Source organism: Esox lucius, chromosome 13 (genome assembly GCF_011004845.1).
Source record: "Esox lucius isolate fEsoLuc1 chromosome 13, fEsoLuc1.pri, whole genome shotgun sequence".
Taxonomy (NCBI): Eukaryota; Metazoa; Chordata; class Actinopteri; order Esociformes; family Esocidae; genus Esox; species Esox lucius.
Window position 1 is genome coordinate 15863982 of NC_047581.1, and position 19318 is coordinate 15883299.

The 19318-nt window shown below is 40.0% G+C and overlaps 1 protein-coding gene across 1 annotated transcript; it reads right to left on the reverse strand.

The window, feature by feature from the left end:
• Nucleotides 1–329: 329 nt before the first annotated feature.
• Nucleotides 330–18012, reverse strand: zbtb34 (zinc finger and BTB domain containing 34). The gene is made up of 2 exons (XM_010895702.5): nucleotides 17931–18012; nucleotides 330–7855 (listed from the first exon to the last, which is right to left on the reverse strand). Exon 2 carries the CDS (start codon nucleotides 7820–7822, stop codon nucleotides 6290–6292), a length of 1533 nt encoding a protein of 510 aa, XP_010894004.1. The 5' UTR covers nucleotides 7823–7855; nucleotides 17931–18012; the 3' UTR covers nucleotides 330–6289.
• Between the last annotated feature and the right edge of the window lie 1306 nt (nucleotides 18013–19318).

The following is a 19318-nucleotide window of genomic DNA, read 5'->3' on the forward strand; positions in this document are numbered from 1 at the left end:
GACAGGTTCCAGTGAGAAGAGTGCTGCTGCCACAAGCTTATGGTTTTATTTACACTGTTTGCAAGTCATTATGTGGATGTTATTACTAGGCCCACCTATGAATAACTACAACATTCACATTGCAGAAAACTTTTGGTCTGCAAAATCACCCACTGTCATGGTCAAGTAGGGAGTTATTGTGTACAACATCTCCCTCTGCTGGCCATGTGTACACAAACAATGCAGTTTTGCCTATTAACAGCTTTCTCCCCACACCTACAACAATCAGTTCAAGAAAACCACTGGACAAGAGTGCCAAATCAGCATTTTTTATTTAACAAACGCATTTTATATTGAAATTTCTTTGTATCATAAAAAAGCAATTTACAAGCGTAAGAACCAAAACAAAGCAGCACAGAATGATTATGAGTAAAATATATAATTTGAATAAATATATCTTATATTTCATGCTATAAAATAAATTCATAAATGGCAAGTTAATAGTTACAGCATCAGCTCTAGCTAGCTTCATTTACTTCATAGTCATATAAAACAGTAGAGTTCTGAGGTTCACAGTTGGGTTGTGAGGTTGTATGTAGAATAGAGGAAGGTGGACTGACACCTTGCCAAACTAAAAGGTCTCCCCTGATCCTTAGCATTGAAGCTCTGTGCTTGTCACATGCATGCAGAGAGGGAACGGAAGAACACGGGTTCAGTGAGACCCTTGAGGCAGAACGTTTGGGAATCAACCGACTGAGGATTTGTTTCACCACCTGAACTGAAGTGTAGACTGAATTCTATGCACACGCACGGTATGCCCAGATTGACCACTTTATAACACTAGTATAAACCCTGAGTTCTACTTTATTTTTGCCATATCACCAAATACATTACCAGAGACCATAGAATGTTAGAGCAAAGAGTTTCACTTCAAAGACAAGGAAACAGGTCAGTCTTAAAGCAGCACTGACCAGCTACAACTAGCCTCAGGACTTAAGGGGAGACCTTGACTTGATTTTAGTAAGAAAACCATTGCCAGTGCCAATGTGGCTGTGCAGCCCAAAATCCCTTTCAATATTGACAGATGGGAGGTGCAACTTTAAAACCAGTGCCTTAGGGTTTGACTGAATCACATGCTTAGCTTTAAACTGACAGCCAATAGCTCTGGACGCCTTTTTAGATGATCAATATCAGTCTCACCTACTGAGCATTTGACTCAACCTGGCTGAAGTCACAAAATATATAAAAAATAAATCAATATCAATCGACACACATCCTACTCAATTTAACAGCTCCTTAAAACTCTGTTTTTATTGAAGACGTGACAGGCCAATAATTGAATTCCGGTCAATGATACCAACACATTTCCTTTAAAAAGGTTATTGCTTTTGTATATTACACAGTGGAGAAGGGTTGAGAAGCTATGGAAGACTTTCAGATTTTTGTATCAGTGTTCATAAACTACCTGAAGTTAGTCAGTTTCAAAAACCGAATTGGACGAGCTGCAAATTCAAAAAGTAGCCGAGTCCAACGGTCTTCCCTGTAAACACTTCCTTTTGATTACTTCTGGCCCAGGAGCATACCCCCTCGCATTTTCTCTGAATAGTTCTGAACAGTGAATGCAAATAAGTGTCAGGTTGAGTTGGTTGGTGAGTGTTGTGGCATTAGTAACATATGTTTATAAAAGCATTTACACAAATTACCCCTCCATCCCCATACGTATATATTCATGTGTATAGTCTTGTGTATAAAAATCAATAAATAACCTGACAAGTCTAGAAGCACCATTTAAGGGAAAAAGGTCCCTAAAGATAAAGTTATTGAGGGCATTATAGCGGAGTCCCTTAAGGGGGAGACTAGAAAGATACGTAGACCCCCTCTGGAATTTATATGGATCAAAGACAGGTTATTTTTAAGTGCATGCCAGATGAGATAAAAACTAAACGATTGTTGAGTTCCAAAAACTGCCATCAGCATCTCTTTACAATTGTGTGGTGAGCGACGTGCAATATAGCTAACAAGATAAGCTTGCCATTTTTCGCTCTACAAATTTCATGTTTTTCAAATCTGCTCATTCTCAAACAGCTGTCCCCGTGGCCAGATGTTACAAAAGGAATCTTGAGAGGGAAAGAGTGCAGCTGTACTCCCTTCTCTCAGAGTGAATGAGATGTTCTAGATTGTCCTCAGTGCTAACAGAAAAGGATAAAGTATAGACAAAATGGCCCTGGTGAGGAACCAAACAGCTCATGACTGTTTAGATGCCATGCAAGTCATCATAATACCATAAACACAATCCATTAAACTATCAATGGATACAAGTATCAAAAGGGGTCTGATGGCAACAAAATGGTGGGGCTGAACACAAATGCAGTGACCATTATGCAAAAATAAATGAGCTCAACGTGGCCATATGTTCTCCGACATGATTCTTTTCACCGCTGAACTTCTCAATCCCATGCCATTTCCTTCTAGACATTTCTTTTCCACATAAATTATTACTGGAAAAATGTCCAAAGTAATGCAAAAGAAAATCAACAGTACTTAGATATATATATATATATATCTATCTTCCCCTCAATATTTATTTTATTTGAACATTGAAGGCAGGCACAAAACAAAGGTCTACTAAGTGCCATAGAGTTCGGGATATAAAGCTACCAATAGTTTGTAGTAAGGCACAGATGAAGATTTAGGCCTTTTTCCTCAAGATTATATACAATTGGCATTTTAAAGTTACATAAACAAATCTTAATATTAGATACTTATGGCTTCATCAATGTTCTTCATGCTATAAAATCATATTGGGAAACATCCTTAAGACTAAGTGGGATTCAACAATGTTTGAAAAAGAACATCAGTTGAAATTAACAACGAACTGGAAAATCATGCCTATTTTGATCTCCCACCACTCCTTTTCATTGGATGATTATCAATTGGGCCATCTTTGGTTTGACTCCTGACAAGAACGGAGTAGTCAGCACGGTTCTAATAACATGAGACATGGTGAAAACACCATATTACATGGTCAAGTCAATTACCACTTGGAATTGGTTGGGGAGAGAAATTCAAAATGAGTGTAAGACTTTTACAGAGACTGTTTTGCAAACGTGGACAGCGCATAACCACAAAAATGACATAACACACGACATACATATCCCAGACTGAGACCAGCAGACATTCAGGCAGATGAAAATAGACTGTGGCGGACTTTGGACAACGCTGTCAAGCAAATGTTGATGGTGAAACAAAAATAAAACAAACGGGAAGGGACTCATTGATTTCCAAGAGGAAATCAGCAACAAGACATGGAGACAGTGAATCCAAATTCACAAAATCTAAGGGTCCTTGTGTTTGTAAACAGAACAGCTTCCATGGCCTTTGCTGAAAAAAAGACCATGAACATGAGAACAAACACTTTGTGTAGGTTCAGTGGAAAAAGACTGCATTTTTGACCAAACTTAACATGGTATGGACATGCAAACTGTACGATACAGAATCCCAGCAAAATAATGCATTACTGACAAAGACAAGGGGTGGGTAAAGGTTTGATTAAAAAATATATATATATTGGCATTGTAAATGGCAGCGCTACATTAAATGGAGAAAATGCTCTTGTCCACACCCACTTGTGGACGTTAAACACACTGCACTCTAAACCTACCATAGTTATGGTATTATGTGCTTGTGTGTAAAACCAAAAAGATAACAGGATACAAGAAAGCTTTCCTACTGATCTAAACCGTAAGTACGAAATAAGAGCTTGCTCTGGACTGTTTATTATAGTGTAGCCCTGTATTCATCGAAACCATTGCAGTGAGAAGCCTTTCCACATTGTAGGAATGGCCAGAAAATATAATTAAACCCTGGAAGTTACTATGCCATGAATGGGGCGCTACAGTGCTGAGCCATGTGTCACATGTAGACATACAGTACCTTTCATCCCAAGCAGAAAGTGACAGCCAACATTATTGTTTCAATCGAAATGTGCATATTTTAGTCACTGAACATTATCAGACCTTGAATAAACCAAAAGCTAATAAGATAGCGGGAGCCTGAGTGAACAAATACTATCTGATATGACCCATGCGTTACCAATATGTTCCTCTTTGGAAAATGGAAAACACTACATTATGAAGTGTCTTGAAGGGTACTTCCGGAGGTGTTTTTGACTCTGTAAAAACAAAAATTCTGGTCTTAATTTTGACTGTTTGTTACAACATTGAGATATTTTGGTAATTTAGTGATAAATCTATCAATTTTGCCCCTAATGCAGTGGGTTCTCACTCCTATCTAGATGCAGTGGATGGTAATGGTACTCTAGGCTCATTATAAACACAGCTGACAGCATGGCTGTGGGAGTTGGAAGGTTTGTGGTAAGCCACTTAACTTTATCCTTTTTCCTATATACTTTTCCTATTTGTATATACACAAAAAAAAATAAAAATAAAATCACTGTTCTCTTCTAATAAAGTTGAAGATCTGATAATTCAGTATCAAAAACATTCAAACATATTTGAAAAGGGGATGCATCTTTTTCACAGCACTGTATATGTACATTATATTTGTCAAATGTGGACAAATGACATTAGTCCAACTGCTGATCCAGGAGAGAGTAGCTAATTGCTGAACAAGCAGAATGCACCAAAATCAATGCCAGCCAAGCCTTGAAGATCATTTACCAAGTACGGCTGAAAACGCTAGCTACCAATGCCACTTGTCAAATTGGCATACACTGACTAACGCATTTCTAATTTGATTTTTAAGCAGAAGCTTTGATTTTCATTCAACAAAAGGTAACAACTAAATACATAAAAATGAACATAATTGTCACCAAATCACCATCCTGGCCATTCCACTTACAAAATGTGCACCCTTACTTTGGATAACAAGCTTCTCTCTAAAATCCTCCACTCTATCCATTAAACTCTTCATTTCTGATGAGGCATCAATGAGACTATGTGCTTCCTCATTTGATCCTCTCATCTCAAAACCCAGAACTGATCAGTAAAGGGTAGAAACAGTGGATGAAAACAGTGGATGAAACCAGTGGATAGTGAACAGAAAAATGCCATAACAAAATGGTTGATATTCCTTCGTTTTTCCTGTTTGCATATTAATTCCATGCACAGATCCAGGGCAGCGCTGATCCTGCTGTGCTAAGCTAATGAGGGCCCTCCGCACTGAGTATCATCTCCACAAAAAGAAACAGTTTCACAGGTTGAAAATAAACGAAACGGCATTAGAATAGACACCAAATTATTTCACTGTGTACGTGGATCAATCATTGATTCCAAGTGGATTCATAGACAGAACAGCATCTGTAAAACACTCCGGCCAACTGCATGTGACCGTCAATGGTAAAAGGGACGATAGGAGGAAACTGCTTCAATGCGTTCTGAAAAGCAGTCTTGGCTATAAAGAGAGTGGAAATCACAATGTATCGTGCTTTTCTATTATTGTACTCTAGCCACTGTCCTCCTTGCGCTTTCTCAATGCAAACACACAACATACTTAATATTTTTATACAGACACCAATATAGCACCTTCGTTCTTTGACCACATTGCATCCTCTCTGACCATGAAACGATGGACAAGGACACAGTCCAGAGTTCATACAATCAGCAAGGAATATTAATCTAAAAGTAACAAGGCTTTGTGTTGAGACAGGATGTTCAGCCTAGAGTTTGGCAAATGCAAAACGGAGACCCCAAAACAAAGCTGTGTTTTAAAACGGAGAACACTTCTGTTTCTGTTAGGTTCTTGGCTATGAGGTAGAACCCGATGGAGTTTCATAAAAGCTAAAATACTGTCTGATATGAGTATGTAGTTGCATCATGAGGTATTGAATGGATATGTAAAACGAAGCTTTGCACAGGCAGAAAAATCATTCCTTGTGAGTAAAGTGACCTCCTTTGGTCAAGTGTGCAAAAACAGGTCTGGTGAAACGTGATGTGACAAGCATAAGAGCTTTCACATTATCGATTATTGCAACATGCCTATATGACTCTGTAATTATGTTTACAAAACATGAAAAAAAAAAAAAAAAAAAAAAACAACAAGGAAGCCTTGATTATTGAGGCCGCCTCATCAATAGCAAGTTGATATTCCTTATTCCCTTTGAAATAATCGATTTGAAAAAAGCACCCTTTTTTCTTCTTTACATTAAACAACAGTTGACTTCCCAAAAAACGAACAGGCAAAAAAACCTGGACGCACAAGGCAGGTTCAACATGTGTCAGAACCATTTCCAAAACAAATCCTTAACAATTAAAATAGCGTCTCTTAAAGCTTCCTCGACTAGAATCAAGACCTAAAAATCACATCTGGACGCCTGGGCTTCCTCTGGGCTGCAGGGAGAGCTCTCCTCTATGTCGTTGGCTGGATCTTCCTCAGCATACTGTGTCTCAAAGGCCATCCCCTCTGAAGCATCCTCCGGCTCCTTCTGACTAGAGCTTCCCTCCGTCGTCTCTGGAGAGTCCATGTGGTTGGTGCCCTCCGTGGCCCCCAAGTGCTTCTTCCTCAGATGCTGGTTAAGGGTGCCCTGGAAGGGGAAGCACTTGCCACAGATCTGGCAGTGGAAGGGCTTGTTGTCTGTGTGGCCCCGGATGTGGTACTCCAGCTGGTCTTTGCGCGTGTACTTCTTGCCACAAAACTTGCAGACGAAAGGTGTGATTCCCATATGCAGACGCATGTGGCGGTCCAGGCTGCCCTTTTGATTGAAGGACTTGCCACAGTAGATACAGATGAGCCTTTCATTATAGGGGTACCATTGGCTGCGGAGACTCCGTTCCCGGATGTTGTTCTCAAAGCCTGATTGGCCCAAGGCTGCCTCGCTGAGATCCTCTGCGTTTCCTGGTTTGATCTGACTGAGAACCTCCGCTGGTACGGCCACCGGGGGGCGCTTGGCTCGCGCCCGGCCACCCCTGAAGCCGCTGAGAATGGAGCGGGAAGGGCTGGAGTTGCTGAGGCTGACGAAGCAGGGGGACGACAGGCCTGGGTAAGTGTAGCCTGCCGGCTGAATGACGGGACCATAGGACCCAACGCTGACGGCAAGCACTTGCTCTCCATCCACCAGCTCCGTGTGGTAGCCGTCGTCACCCGCCGAAGAGCTGTCCGAGTAGCTGGGCCGGTCCGTCTTCTCCAACTTCACGTGCACGTCGGTCACCTGGCCGTCCTTCCCAATCAGCTCCACCTGCTCAGAGTCTCCTTCCATTGCCGCCTCCTGCTCCGACACACTGTCGCTGCTCCCGCGGTCGGACTGGCCCTCCTCCTGGTGACGTGCCCGGCCATGGCCTTTCCCCGCCGCCAGCTCTGAGCGGGCCTCAACGCTGTGCCTGGAGTAGTACGGGGGGGAGATCTGAGTGGGATTGACGAAGAGGCTGCTGTCCTTCACACCATTGTGGCTGGCTTGGGAGGCCTCCTTTTCCGGGCTGGCGTCGCTAGAGGGGACGTTGATCTTGGAGTGGATGCTCTCCAGGATCTGGGTGCACTTATCAATTATGTTCTGCATCTGCAGGAAGCTAGCTGCTGTGAGGAAGCTGATGACATCCTTGAGCTGCAGGGACATGCGGCCTGTGTAGCAGAAGGCCAGGAGCTGCTCAAACACCTTGGGGTTCTTGATGACAGAGATGGACAGGCCACTCATCGTGCCCAGTGAAGAGTGGTCGCGGAAGTACGGCGAGCTGGCCGCCAGCACGGCCTTATGAGCCCGGAACGGCTGCCCCTGGATGTGAACAATGATGTCACATAGCTTCCCCTGCAGTCGCAACTCATTGAGCTGGTTGAGGACAGTGTTGCTGAACTCGGGCACGTCAAACTCTATGTAGGCGCTGCCGTCGTCCATCTCTTGGATATATCGCTCCAGATTGTAAACAGCCTGGCAAAAGAACAGAGAAAGTAATGAATAAGACATCATGACAAAACGGTCTCTATAACATGGCGGTTTTATGAAAATACTAACTAGAGCATTAAATACAAAGTTTTCATTTAGTAGGTAACAGTGATTCCGTTGAGTTCATTTTACCGTGGCAACATGCCATGGCAAAATAATTTGCCACTTCAAGGAGAAAATTTTTTATTAAATATATTTTTAATGGACTAATTTAAATGAGTTTTTTAATGGACTAATTTCTTGTAAACATGTTTTTAAGGGTATTTAGCTTGTTGTGCTTTTTTCTGCATGAGATTAGAGGAACACAGATCACATACAGTAGTAATCAGAGCCACCAATGAGCTATATGAGAAGAACAGACATAAAAAACGTTTTCCCTGTGAGCACCATGAGAAACAACTCGTTCTCCCAGCGTGTGAAACAAATTATTTAAGAGGGTATTCCTCTGTAGAAGGAAGGAGATCACCATAAGAACGCACATTGAAGGTACCAATTGTTTCTTTGCTTGACTACATTAATTAGCTAACATTTCAGTTAAAACAAATTATTCTCACCTCAGATGTAGCGATTAATATTGCTGTCACAACTGTATCCCCAGTTATACTGAGAAACAATGACGAAAGGCAAACCAAGTTTTGCTAGCTAACAGTAATATTTTACCATGTTAGCTAGTTTTGAATTTGATTTTTCTTAAGTTGTTTGTTGAAATATTTTTAACAGTTGCAGCAAAAGAGCAAGGGCGAAATAGTGTTAGGTAACTTCAGTTATTCTGATGAAAGTCTGAATTAAATTGTATTTTTCTGAACCTGAAAAACATTAAATTAGGAGAAACAGATTAGCAGCCTACCAGGGCAGAGAGGTGAGGAAAAAAAGATAAGGCAATAATGGAAGAGGAACAGAGGAGAGAGGTAGAAATTAAAGAATAGATGGAGAGGAGGAAATTGGAAGAGGAGAGAATAGATGGAGAGGAGGGAATTGGAGGAGGAGAGAATAGATGGAGAGGAGGGAATTGGAGGAGGAGAGAATAGATGGAGAGGAGGGAATTGGAGAAGGAGAGAATAGATCATTCTTTACAGTGTCTGAGATAATCACAATTGGCTGTATTATGGCGGTATTGTTAAAGTACGAATACACACACTGAAATCATTTAACTAAGTTTTATATTGAAAATCAACAAACAACAAATTAAATTAGCAGCACTATGCACATTGTGTGCATAAACATTAAAATAAGAACACGTTTGCTTATTTAACATTAAGTTAGCAAATCGAATGTGCATTTTAAAGCAACACAAATCAGGCAATGGCCATGTAAGAACAATGCAGTCATACGTAAACAGAGGTGTTGACATTAAAATAACAAAAAACTTAAACAAATCAAATGAAGAGCACTGATCGTATGTCCTTTCTCTCCTTCATAAAGAAATAAGTTGCTGCTGGCCTAACATCCTGCATGAATGCATCTTTGTTCACTTAAGATTAAAATGTTAAAATGTCAGTATATTACCATAACTTGTCCGGATTAACTTACGTTCCATTCAGGGTTGCCAGATTTCATTAACTGTAAACTGAAAAATCACATGCTGACAAAGAAAAACACCCAAACACAATTTATTCTATGCAACCCTATCTGTAAATCGACCAGCCCAAGGCCATTCTTTCCCCGCACACTGTCATTAAAAATAGCCCAATTTTCAAGAAACCACCCCATCTGGCAACACTGCATTCGCTTTAAAGGAGTGGGTGGTGGTCACGATGACTGAAGTGATCTTAAGTTGTTTTTTAAGCAAATTCTTTGCATGTTCTGCAGACAGGCTGACCATCTTCGATTGAGTTTCCCTCAGCACTCCTGAAAACCCCCAAATATGACCGTACTTCGGCCCTCTAAGAAGAGCACTGTCATATTAACATGTGGACTCGCCAAAAACTAAACCCATGTTGAATGCTGCGCCTGTGTCAGACAGTTAACATTGGTTGATGCTGGACAGTATTTATCGCAGGTTTTTTCACACCACTGCAAACAAAAACGGTTTTAGTGATAATTAAAATTTGAAACGGTAATACTAACCATTGGGAATTTTGCCATGGTTTATCGTGAAACCGGTAACGTTTTCATCCCTAGTGCCTTACTTCTCTCTAAACAAACAGTGGCTGTGGGAATTGATGCAGTGCTATATTATGGGTACCATAGTATACATCATACTCAGCACCTGTAAATTGTGGTATTCATTATGAACAGACCAAAACAAATGAAGCAGATTCACATGAACAATTACTACATTAAGTAGATGTGCTGTGGTGAAATTACCCTTTAATTATTTCACAACACAAAATGTATTAAAATGAAAACCTCACATAAATGATATTGCTGACACATTCAAAGTCAGACCATCATCTGACCAGTCAAACGAGTGTGGTCTTATATCGTAAAAATCAACACTAATGACAATTAAATAACATTTTACAGTTCATCAAGAATAATCATGATAAAAATGTTGGGTTTAACGGGTGCAGTAAGTCATAACACTCACTCATGAACAAGACAATCGATATGGCTTCGGACACGCCCTAGGAAAAAGATCCATGGTTGACGGGGCAGTGCCTAGGTAACTCCTTCAATACGGAAACATAATCAAATCTAAAATATTGTATGGGCTAGGGGGTTTTGTTCTCAAAACAGAAAATCTATAAAGCACTGGCTTTTGTTTTTATTGGATGTACCCACAAATGTCTAGATATTAGGCTTACACACTAAGTGAAATGTGCATTAGCTATTGAAAAGTACACAAATGTACTGACCAACAAGTTAATATTACACTGAGCATTGGTATACTAAGGAACTAAATCTCTGGTGAACTAGGTGAACTTGCATGGACCTGAACTTTGTACTACTGTATCCAGAGATCATGCTTAGCTTGTTAAAACAAATTATATAGGCCCTTATTATACACAGAACACCATTGGTTTTGTCTGGCATCAGGGGCAAATCTAGGAATTGTTTACCAGTAGTACTTTGGGTCAGCTTTGCAATTACATAAGAGTGGTTCTGTGCTCTACAGAACATGCAAGCACTACCACAATGTCAAATCTTCACACTCAATGTCAACATTAAAAAATACATTAAAAATAAATGTTTGTTTATTTGGTTATGTAAAATCACACTTGCCGTGATATTTGCCTATTTATTTTTCCTCAATGCCTGCAAATGGTAGCCAGCTTGAAACATAAGTCTGCTCCGCTCAAACAAACTGATATCCGTGTAGCTTTTAAATGTAAGCTTGCAGGAACAGGCTGTGCGAGGCTACATATCTATCATCAAAAGATAAGCCATCACATTTTTGCCCGACCACGTAAGCAGAGCCGAACGAATGTCTCTTACTGAGTGACTACCCCTTGGGCATTCTACGTAAGCGACAGAGCCTTGCCGCTGATATAAATTAGGTACTACAATTTGTTCAGAATAGACAAAAACGTTGCTGGCTACAACGTTCTGTTGCTACGTTATAGTAAGCCTAAAATAAAACTGTTTACGATTATATTGCAACCATTTCTGTGAGCTATAGGTAATAGCCTATAGCTCACAACCCCTTATGCAGTAAAAGAGGAGGGCTTTCCACGATACTCTCTTTTCACTCTAAAAAAAAGTTATCTTCCCCTATAGTTGTTATGATAGTTATTGTATCAATGTCATTCACGAATGAAAGAAAAATGAACAGTCTCACTAGCAATTGCTCAATTCTTCAAACTATTCCAAGTAGTAAGTTAGTAGATACTAGTAGGCCTATTACTGGCTAATAAACGCCATACACTTCATAGACGCTATTTGTGGTGGAAATAAACTTAAGAAATGTTAGTCAGTTCATCAACATTTATTAATGGTGTCTAGCTAAATACTCAAACTCTGTGTGAGAATGTGTGACAAAATTGTATTATGTCAAGACAATTTTCTGATGAGGTAGTATGTCCCAATCGGTCCCAACACTGGCATACTTGCTTACTATATACAAAAACAGTACACACTTCAAACACTATTAAACATATGGTGTTAGTGTCTGTATTATACCCATAGAACCAACTGTAATTTAGGTAAATTAGCACTCAACTTCGCATGAATTTTTTCACCTTCACCTCCTGATCGAATGTACAGATAGCTGTCTGTACTTTTGTACGCTTTCATTTTGGTTGCAGTGTAAGAGGATGGATTCTCCACAGGGTATATGTACACATCCCCAAAATTCAGCTCTGGCAGGGATGTCACTGTTTTTAACAATGTAAAGAAGCAGCAGGTGCTGAATATGGGTCACAAGTGCCTAAGAATTTGCAGTGTGTTTGCATACCTTTGTTTTTACGTTTTGTGAGGTGATCTAAACACTCATGGACTGTAAAAGCTGAACATTTGACCGGCTTGTGCAGTAGCTCCATAGAATTCCCAGTGTTTGCCGCCATGTTTCAACAATGTTTTGCCACTCTTTAAAACCATGGATGGGGAATGAACATTGAAATTGGCGAGAATAACGCAATATTAAAGAGGAAAATGTATAAATTGTATACCTATGAATTTGTAAAAAAAAACATTCAAATGAAAAATAAGACATAAGTTTTGCCATGTAGGGATATTCTTGAAAGATTATTGTAGCCTGATGAAAATAATTTGATATACACTTAACTTTTAAATACAAATCTGTATTTAGGTTAAATACACCTTTTTCTGGGATGTGAAGTAGAATTAAAAAAAAAAACGACTTCAAGCAGATGAACAAACATACATCTGGAATAAGGTTTAAAAGCCCCAGTCAAGGATAGGATATAAGAACATTTCCTGGGCAGAAGATCCCCTGCAGCACAGTAAAAACCACTAAGGACTTGAGAAAATATGGCACAACTGTCTGGATTAGACAGTCCTCTAAAACGGGTAGGGTTGCACGATACTGATCATGAATACTGCATTATCAATATTTATTTAATCTCACAATTCTTAAACATATATAAAAACTACCATTTGCACTTGCCTTCACTAATGGTTAGATGCTAACTGCATTTTGTTGTACTGTACTGTTCAATGACAAAGTTTAATCTAATCAAAAGTTTCTTAGGATACGGCCCCAACTTTAGTCTCTATAGTAGAGGAACACTTGTCAAGGCCAATCAAAGGTATTGGATTTTTAGACACGGTACCTAATCAACAGTAAAAGCAAAATCACATTTTTCTATAGAGTATTTAAAACAAACTGGGGGGCAGAAAATTCAACTGAGGGAGCTAAGCCCCCTCTTGCCCCCTCGTGGTGCCAGGCCTGTATGAGAAATGAGAGCTGATACAAGCAATTGCTGTATACAAAAATGATGCAATGCACAGCATTACTTTTTAATAAACGGTTATCAAAATATTAGCTACTTTAAATATATTTTCATGAAATGAGACAAAAGCATGAAAATACAATAATTGAGTTAATATATTTATGGTTACATAAATATATTTCAATACACTACTTGCACTAGTTGGTTGACTGGCTTCTTGTGTGTCACTGCTAGCAAGCGCTTAGGTAGGCATAGTTAACATGACACTTAATGTCGACAAGCCATGTCCGTATGGTTTCTCTATCCATATTCAACAGACTGTCATGGACCTAGCCTGTGAATGGTTTATAATTTTTCACAACATGATAAGCAGTCGTAATTCGTTTTTCAATTTGGCAACGCGCCAACATATTCACTCGGAGCAGGCATATGTTCACAGGTGCAGCCGCAGGGTTGTCAGCAGCCTGTTTGGCTACAACACACGCGACATGCTGCAGGGACGAAAGAGCAGGTTTTCGGTTATTGTTCGTTCCCTTAATAAACGATGCTGCCTTATCGGCTTTCGTCGGGGACACACGACATGAACGGCAGTTCGTGTCCCTTGCCATTATTGATCTTGACACATGGAACTTGGTCTTTCCACGAAAAAACAAAAATGTGCTTTGGCTCTGGCTCGTACGATAGCCTACCATATTTGGGTCATGCGCCAGAATGCATTAAGAACAATGATTGGTCAAAACAGACGAGCCATTGAATATTATTGGTTAGAAAGATGACTCCGGCACTGTACCACACCCAGGGGGGATAAGAACCGCCACATATGCATTTTAATGTGATAACAAGCAAAAATCGAAGTGGGAAGAGTGACAAAGATGAAAAGCAAACATTTTAATACGATACTATAAATTTAAATGGGGAAATTGAGCCCGTCGTTAGGTATTCTTGGCCCTCGGCCAGTTGGCCATCATTAATATTGAACCCTGCCACCAAGAGGCCTATGGCAACTCTAAAGGAGTTACAGTCTTCCATCACCAAGATGGGAGACACTGTGCATATTACACCAATAGGCCGGATGTCTCACAAAAGTGGCCTTTAAAAGAGAGTTGCAAAAAGAAAGCTATTCTTGATCATCTAACCTAGTTTGGCATAGGGCATGTGGAAGACTGAAACCAAGTGTAAGGGGTTTCTATGGTCTGGCGAGACGACAATTGCTTTTTGGGCTCAATGCTAAAATCTGGAAAAGAGTTCATGTTAACAAAAAGTCACTAGTCAACCCATTTTGGGGAGGCTGTGGCTACAACAGTGGACAGACACGTAAAATACAATACTTCACTTTGCAAAAAACAGTCAGCATAAAAATGGACAAATCTGTAGTCACATCTGGGAACAAGAGAGTGATGGAAGCACACCTAGAGAACAAATTGAAGCCATGGCGCAGCATGATCTAAAACAAGTGTCATTGTTTGCTTATCAGAGACTTCAGTTTAGTATGGCTTAAAGGCATAAGTTGTGTTTTGAATTGAGACATTGTTTATCTTATATTAATACACTGAACAAAGTCATATATGCCAATCCAGAGCATCCCAAACATGCTCAATGGGTGACATGTCTGGTGAGTATGCTGGCCATGCAAGAACTGGGATGTTTCAGCTTCCGGGAATTGTGTACAGATCCTTGCAACATGGGGCAATGCATTATGAGGTGACGGTCATGGATGAATGGGACAAAAATGGGCCTCAGGATCTCGTCACGGTATCTCTGTGCATTCAAAATGCCATCAATAAAAGCACCTGTGTTCGTTGTCCATAACACACACCTGTCCATACCATAACCCCAACTCCACAATGTTGACATCAGGAAACCGCTCACCCACACGACTCCATATATGCTGCCTGCCATCTGCCCTGCACAGTGAAAACTGGGATTCAACCCGTGAAGAGAACACCTCTCCAAAGTGCCAGTTGCCATCAAATGTGAGCATTTGCCCACTCAACTCGGTTACGATGACGAACTGCAGTCAGGTCGACCCCCCGATGAGGAGACAAGCATTCAGATGAGCTTCCCTGAGACAGTGTCTGACAGTTTGTGCAGAAATTCTTTGGTTATGCAAACTGATTGTTGCAGCAGCTGTCCAGGGGATCTTGGAGGTGAAGATGCTGGATGTGGAGGTCCTGGGCTGGGGTGGTTACACGTGGTCTGCGATTGTGAGGCCAGTTGGACGTACTGCCAAATTCTCTGAAACGCCTTTGGAGACGGCTTATGGTAGAGAAATGAACATTCAATTCACGGTCACCAGCTCTGGTGGACATTCTTGCAGTCAGCATGCCAATTGCACATGCATGACACCAAAAAGCATTATGGTTACTGATGGATCATAGGTTCCTAAGTTAATTAATTCTATATTTATCCAGAGCAGAAACTGAGGAAAATGCATTCCCAGCTAACCCGTTTAAATAATCGTCAATAATAACTATCCATGCTAATTATTCTAGTAAACATGCCAATAGGGAATAAAACACACCTTCTTGTTCGTCATGTGACCATGATTTTATAGCACAGACATTTCAAAAACATACTGGTTATGGTCGTTCCAAAAGATAAGTACACAAAGCAATCACTTTACTGACTACTTAGAACTCTAATACTTTACCTTGTAACTACTATCCAAAAGTGTAATCAAACATGATTTTTAGAAATAGGCTAAGCAACTTATGAGAAAGTGAAACTAAATGCTAAATCCTGTTTAAACACCATGTAGTTATATTTGTAAAAGTTTCCCTTTCACATAAGGTGCTAATTCCTAGGTAGCTACATATCAAATACAAGGAATAATTCCAATATAGTCCCGTAATATGAATTACAATTATCTCTGCAATGTGCCTACTCTAATAGTGCAGTTTATCTGGAATAAAATTGAGCTTTCCAGAAGGTATGGTTTATGGCTCAATGGTTGTGTAGTAGTACCGAATTTGTCAATCATTGAAAAACGTTACTGTTGTGAAAAATGTTGAAGCGCCTACTTTCATTGAATCTACATTAACAGTAGAGTAAATGTTTATGATTTGGTTGCATTGTGTCAAGAGGCTCATGTGCCACACAAAAGAAATGCTCACGCACAGAATGCTTGGGAACGCCCTAGCAGAAACGGAGAGCTTGCTCTAACAGGTTTACCTGGCTTGTAGTGATGCGCTGGTTGACACAGTCCCAACAGTTAATTCCATGATGTATGCAGGTTTAGGGTCATAACATATTTTTCTGATAAAGTGTGATTGGGTTGAATGATATGGCTAGGCCACAGTATGCCTCAAAGTAAGCTACTTTTCAGCTGTCACAACTCATGTTGTGAAACACTTGATCTAAACAAAGCTATGCGAACTGTATGTTGCCCAGCATTTTCTATATTTCCTGGTTTAGGGTCAGGTGCAAGCTTCAGAATTTCACTTCATCCATGTTGTCTGGCAGTTGCAGGTGGCTTAATTGGTATTACAGGGCCGTATGGATGGGTAATGGAGGTGTTTAAATGGAGGTGTAATTTATTTTATTTACTGTTAAAATGTAATCACAAAAAATAAAATGGATATGCCAAAATTTGCCAAAAATTATTTATATATGGCTGACGTCGATTAAAAATACATATCTGCTAGCGACGTCAAATTATGTTGGTGGCACCGTCCAAACTAACAAACTCTTAACAGTTCAGCTAAGGGTCATTGTTAACAAAACAGGTTGAAGCATTTATAACCGTGAATTGTGTGAAACAATTCAAAGACCACCTGTTATTGAGAAAACTAATTAAATTATTGTATTGTTTTTACATCCGTATCAACAGACATAAGCGTCATCCCACGAGGAGCTGTTCCCCCGCCCAAATACCCCCTATTACATCGCCCCCTGTCGACGTTTATAGAAAAACGTAAATAATATACATGTCTTACAGGTTAATAATAACTAATCAGATGTACGATATTACACCTAGCTACTGTACAAGCAAAAGGCTCTTCCTCTTGATACAGGTACACTGCTTGGCGGAGAAGATAATCATGTTCCGAAGGTTTTGACTTCTTTTTCGGACAAGCAATACATACATCTTGCCGAGTTTCACCCGATTCCACGATTTACAGGAACGTTATAAACGTTAATTACATCAAATCCAAAAAGTGGCGTTACCCTAACCGGCTGACGAGTACCACATCTTGCGTGGAGTAAAAAGACTCAGCAACATAACACAGTATAGTTTCTAAAAAGTTGAAACTAATGTAAGCTACTACTAATAGCCACTGGTCTAGTACAGTATAGAAACTAGTTTCCTCTGCCGCCTGAACTGACATGTTAAACCCATTCTGACAGGCTAGTTAACTAGCTAGCTATGTGGCTAACGTTACAACCAACAGCATGAAACAAGACTGACAGCCAGGCTTACAAAATAAGTTGACGTTTGTTACTTAGCAAAGTACTTTAGCCAGTATAATTGAGAACAAATCAGTAGGAGTTGCCCCGGGATAAGGTTTATTAATGAATATCGGAGATGATGTCCTAACTTGTGAAGCATTGTTTTACTGGCAAATTCTTCCAAAATTAGCTAGCTAGGCGTCAACGCTAACGATGTTACAGTAGTGTCAGTATGTTAGCTAGCTACCCAAGTTAGACAGCGACCTAGCGCGCAGTTAGCCTTCAAACCCTTTACATTAAATTACACAATGCAACGTTTTAAAACAGCACACTATTAATCAGAAGTGATTGAATCTGTTACAATATGTCGAACTTACCTTTCCCGATCAAACGTCGCCCATTTCCCCTAGTAGCTTGCTTTCTCTAATCAGGCCTCCCCCCACTCCAGCTATGTCAGTCACTGCAAAAAAAATGTAGCAACCGGAAGTGTATCGCTACGGCATCTGAAATGGTTGTCTAGGTCTTTTCCATAGATATGCTTAGAGGACAACGTATTGGAAGTTAGCAACTATAGGACTTAGGAACAATAGTGAAATTCTACGTTCGCCTTCATTAAAGCGATATAACGTAACGTAAATTGTTTGAAAATACAGTGGGAACATTGGACATTTAAACTATGTCACTATTTCCAATGTTAAAAATGTTGTTAAATAATAATACATTATATAAACAAATGAAGTTCCACTGTATGTCTTATATGGCATATTTGAATCAACAACATGCTATTATAAATTATAAAGATTAAGCTAGAAATGTGCACCCATCAGGTTACTCAGTTACAACCACAGAACAACTGTGAATAGTCATAGCATCTTGGCTTTTACAACTGAGGTTTGAAAATCAGTGAGAATCTAGCCACAATAAAAATCTATGGATCTGTTGTAACTGCCAAAATGCTAACATTTGTGTGTTTTAGGCATGTATAAGTAGGCCTGGTGCACAGTTGGTGTGCAAGCTTTATACGTCTCCAGCTGACGCTTTGCATTGCTCATGGTGATCTTAGGTTTGTATGTGGCTACTCGGCCATGGAAACCCATATCCATGAAGCTCCCAACAAACAGTTCTGGTGCTGACATTGCTTCCAGAGGCAGTTTGGAATTCAGTAATGTGTGTTGCAACAAAGCACAGAAGAGTTTTATGCACTATGGGCATCAGCATTTTGGTTATATGTGTGGGACTACTAGTTCCTACAAGGTTTTTTAGCCGGTCTCCCCAGGAAAGAAAGGTGAGGTTTATGATAAAATGGACAACTGGGGTAATGGTAACGTGTTAGAATTATGTTAGGTTTAGGCATAGAGGATAGGCTATTGTGGTTAAGGTTAGGTTTAGGATTAGAACATAGGGAATAGTGGGTGGTTTTATCTACAGGAACAAGGTGAAGGAGCAAGGCAGACCACACAAGTGGTCTGCCTTGCTCCTTCTCCAATCAAACAGAAGATAAGTCTGACAACTGTAAAACAGAAGATAAGTCTGACAACACACACTAGGAATCTCTATCCTTATGGAATCACAAAGTTATTATTGCTCTACACAGCATAAAAAGGCACAAAGCCCGGCAACAATGGATGAACACAGAACTACATACAATAAATAATTGAAAGCGAGTGTAGGTTGCTACACCTGTCAGGTGTAATTGAGCATGATGATATTTGTTTTGACGCATGCATGTTACCCATAGTGACCCCAAGGTGACTGACATACAGGG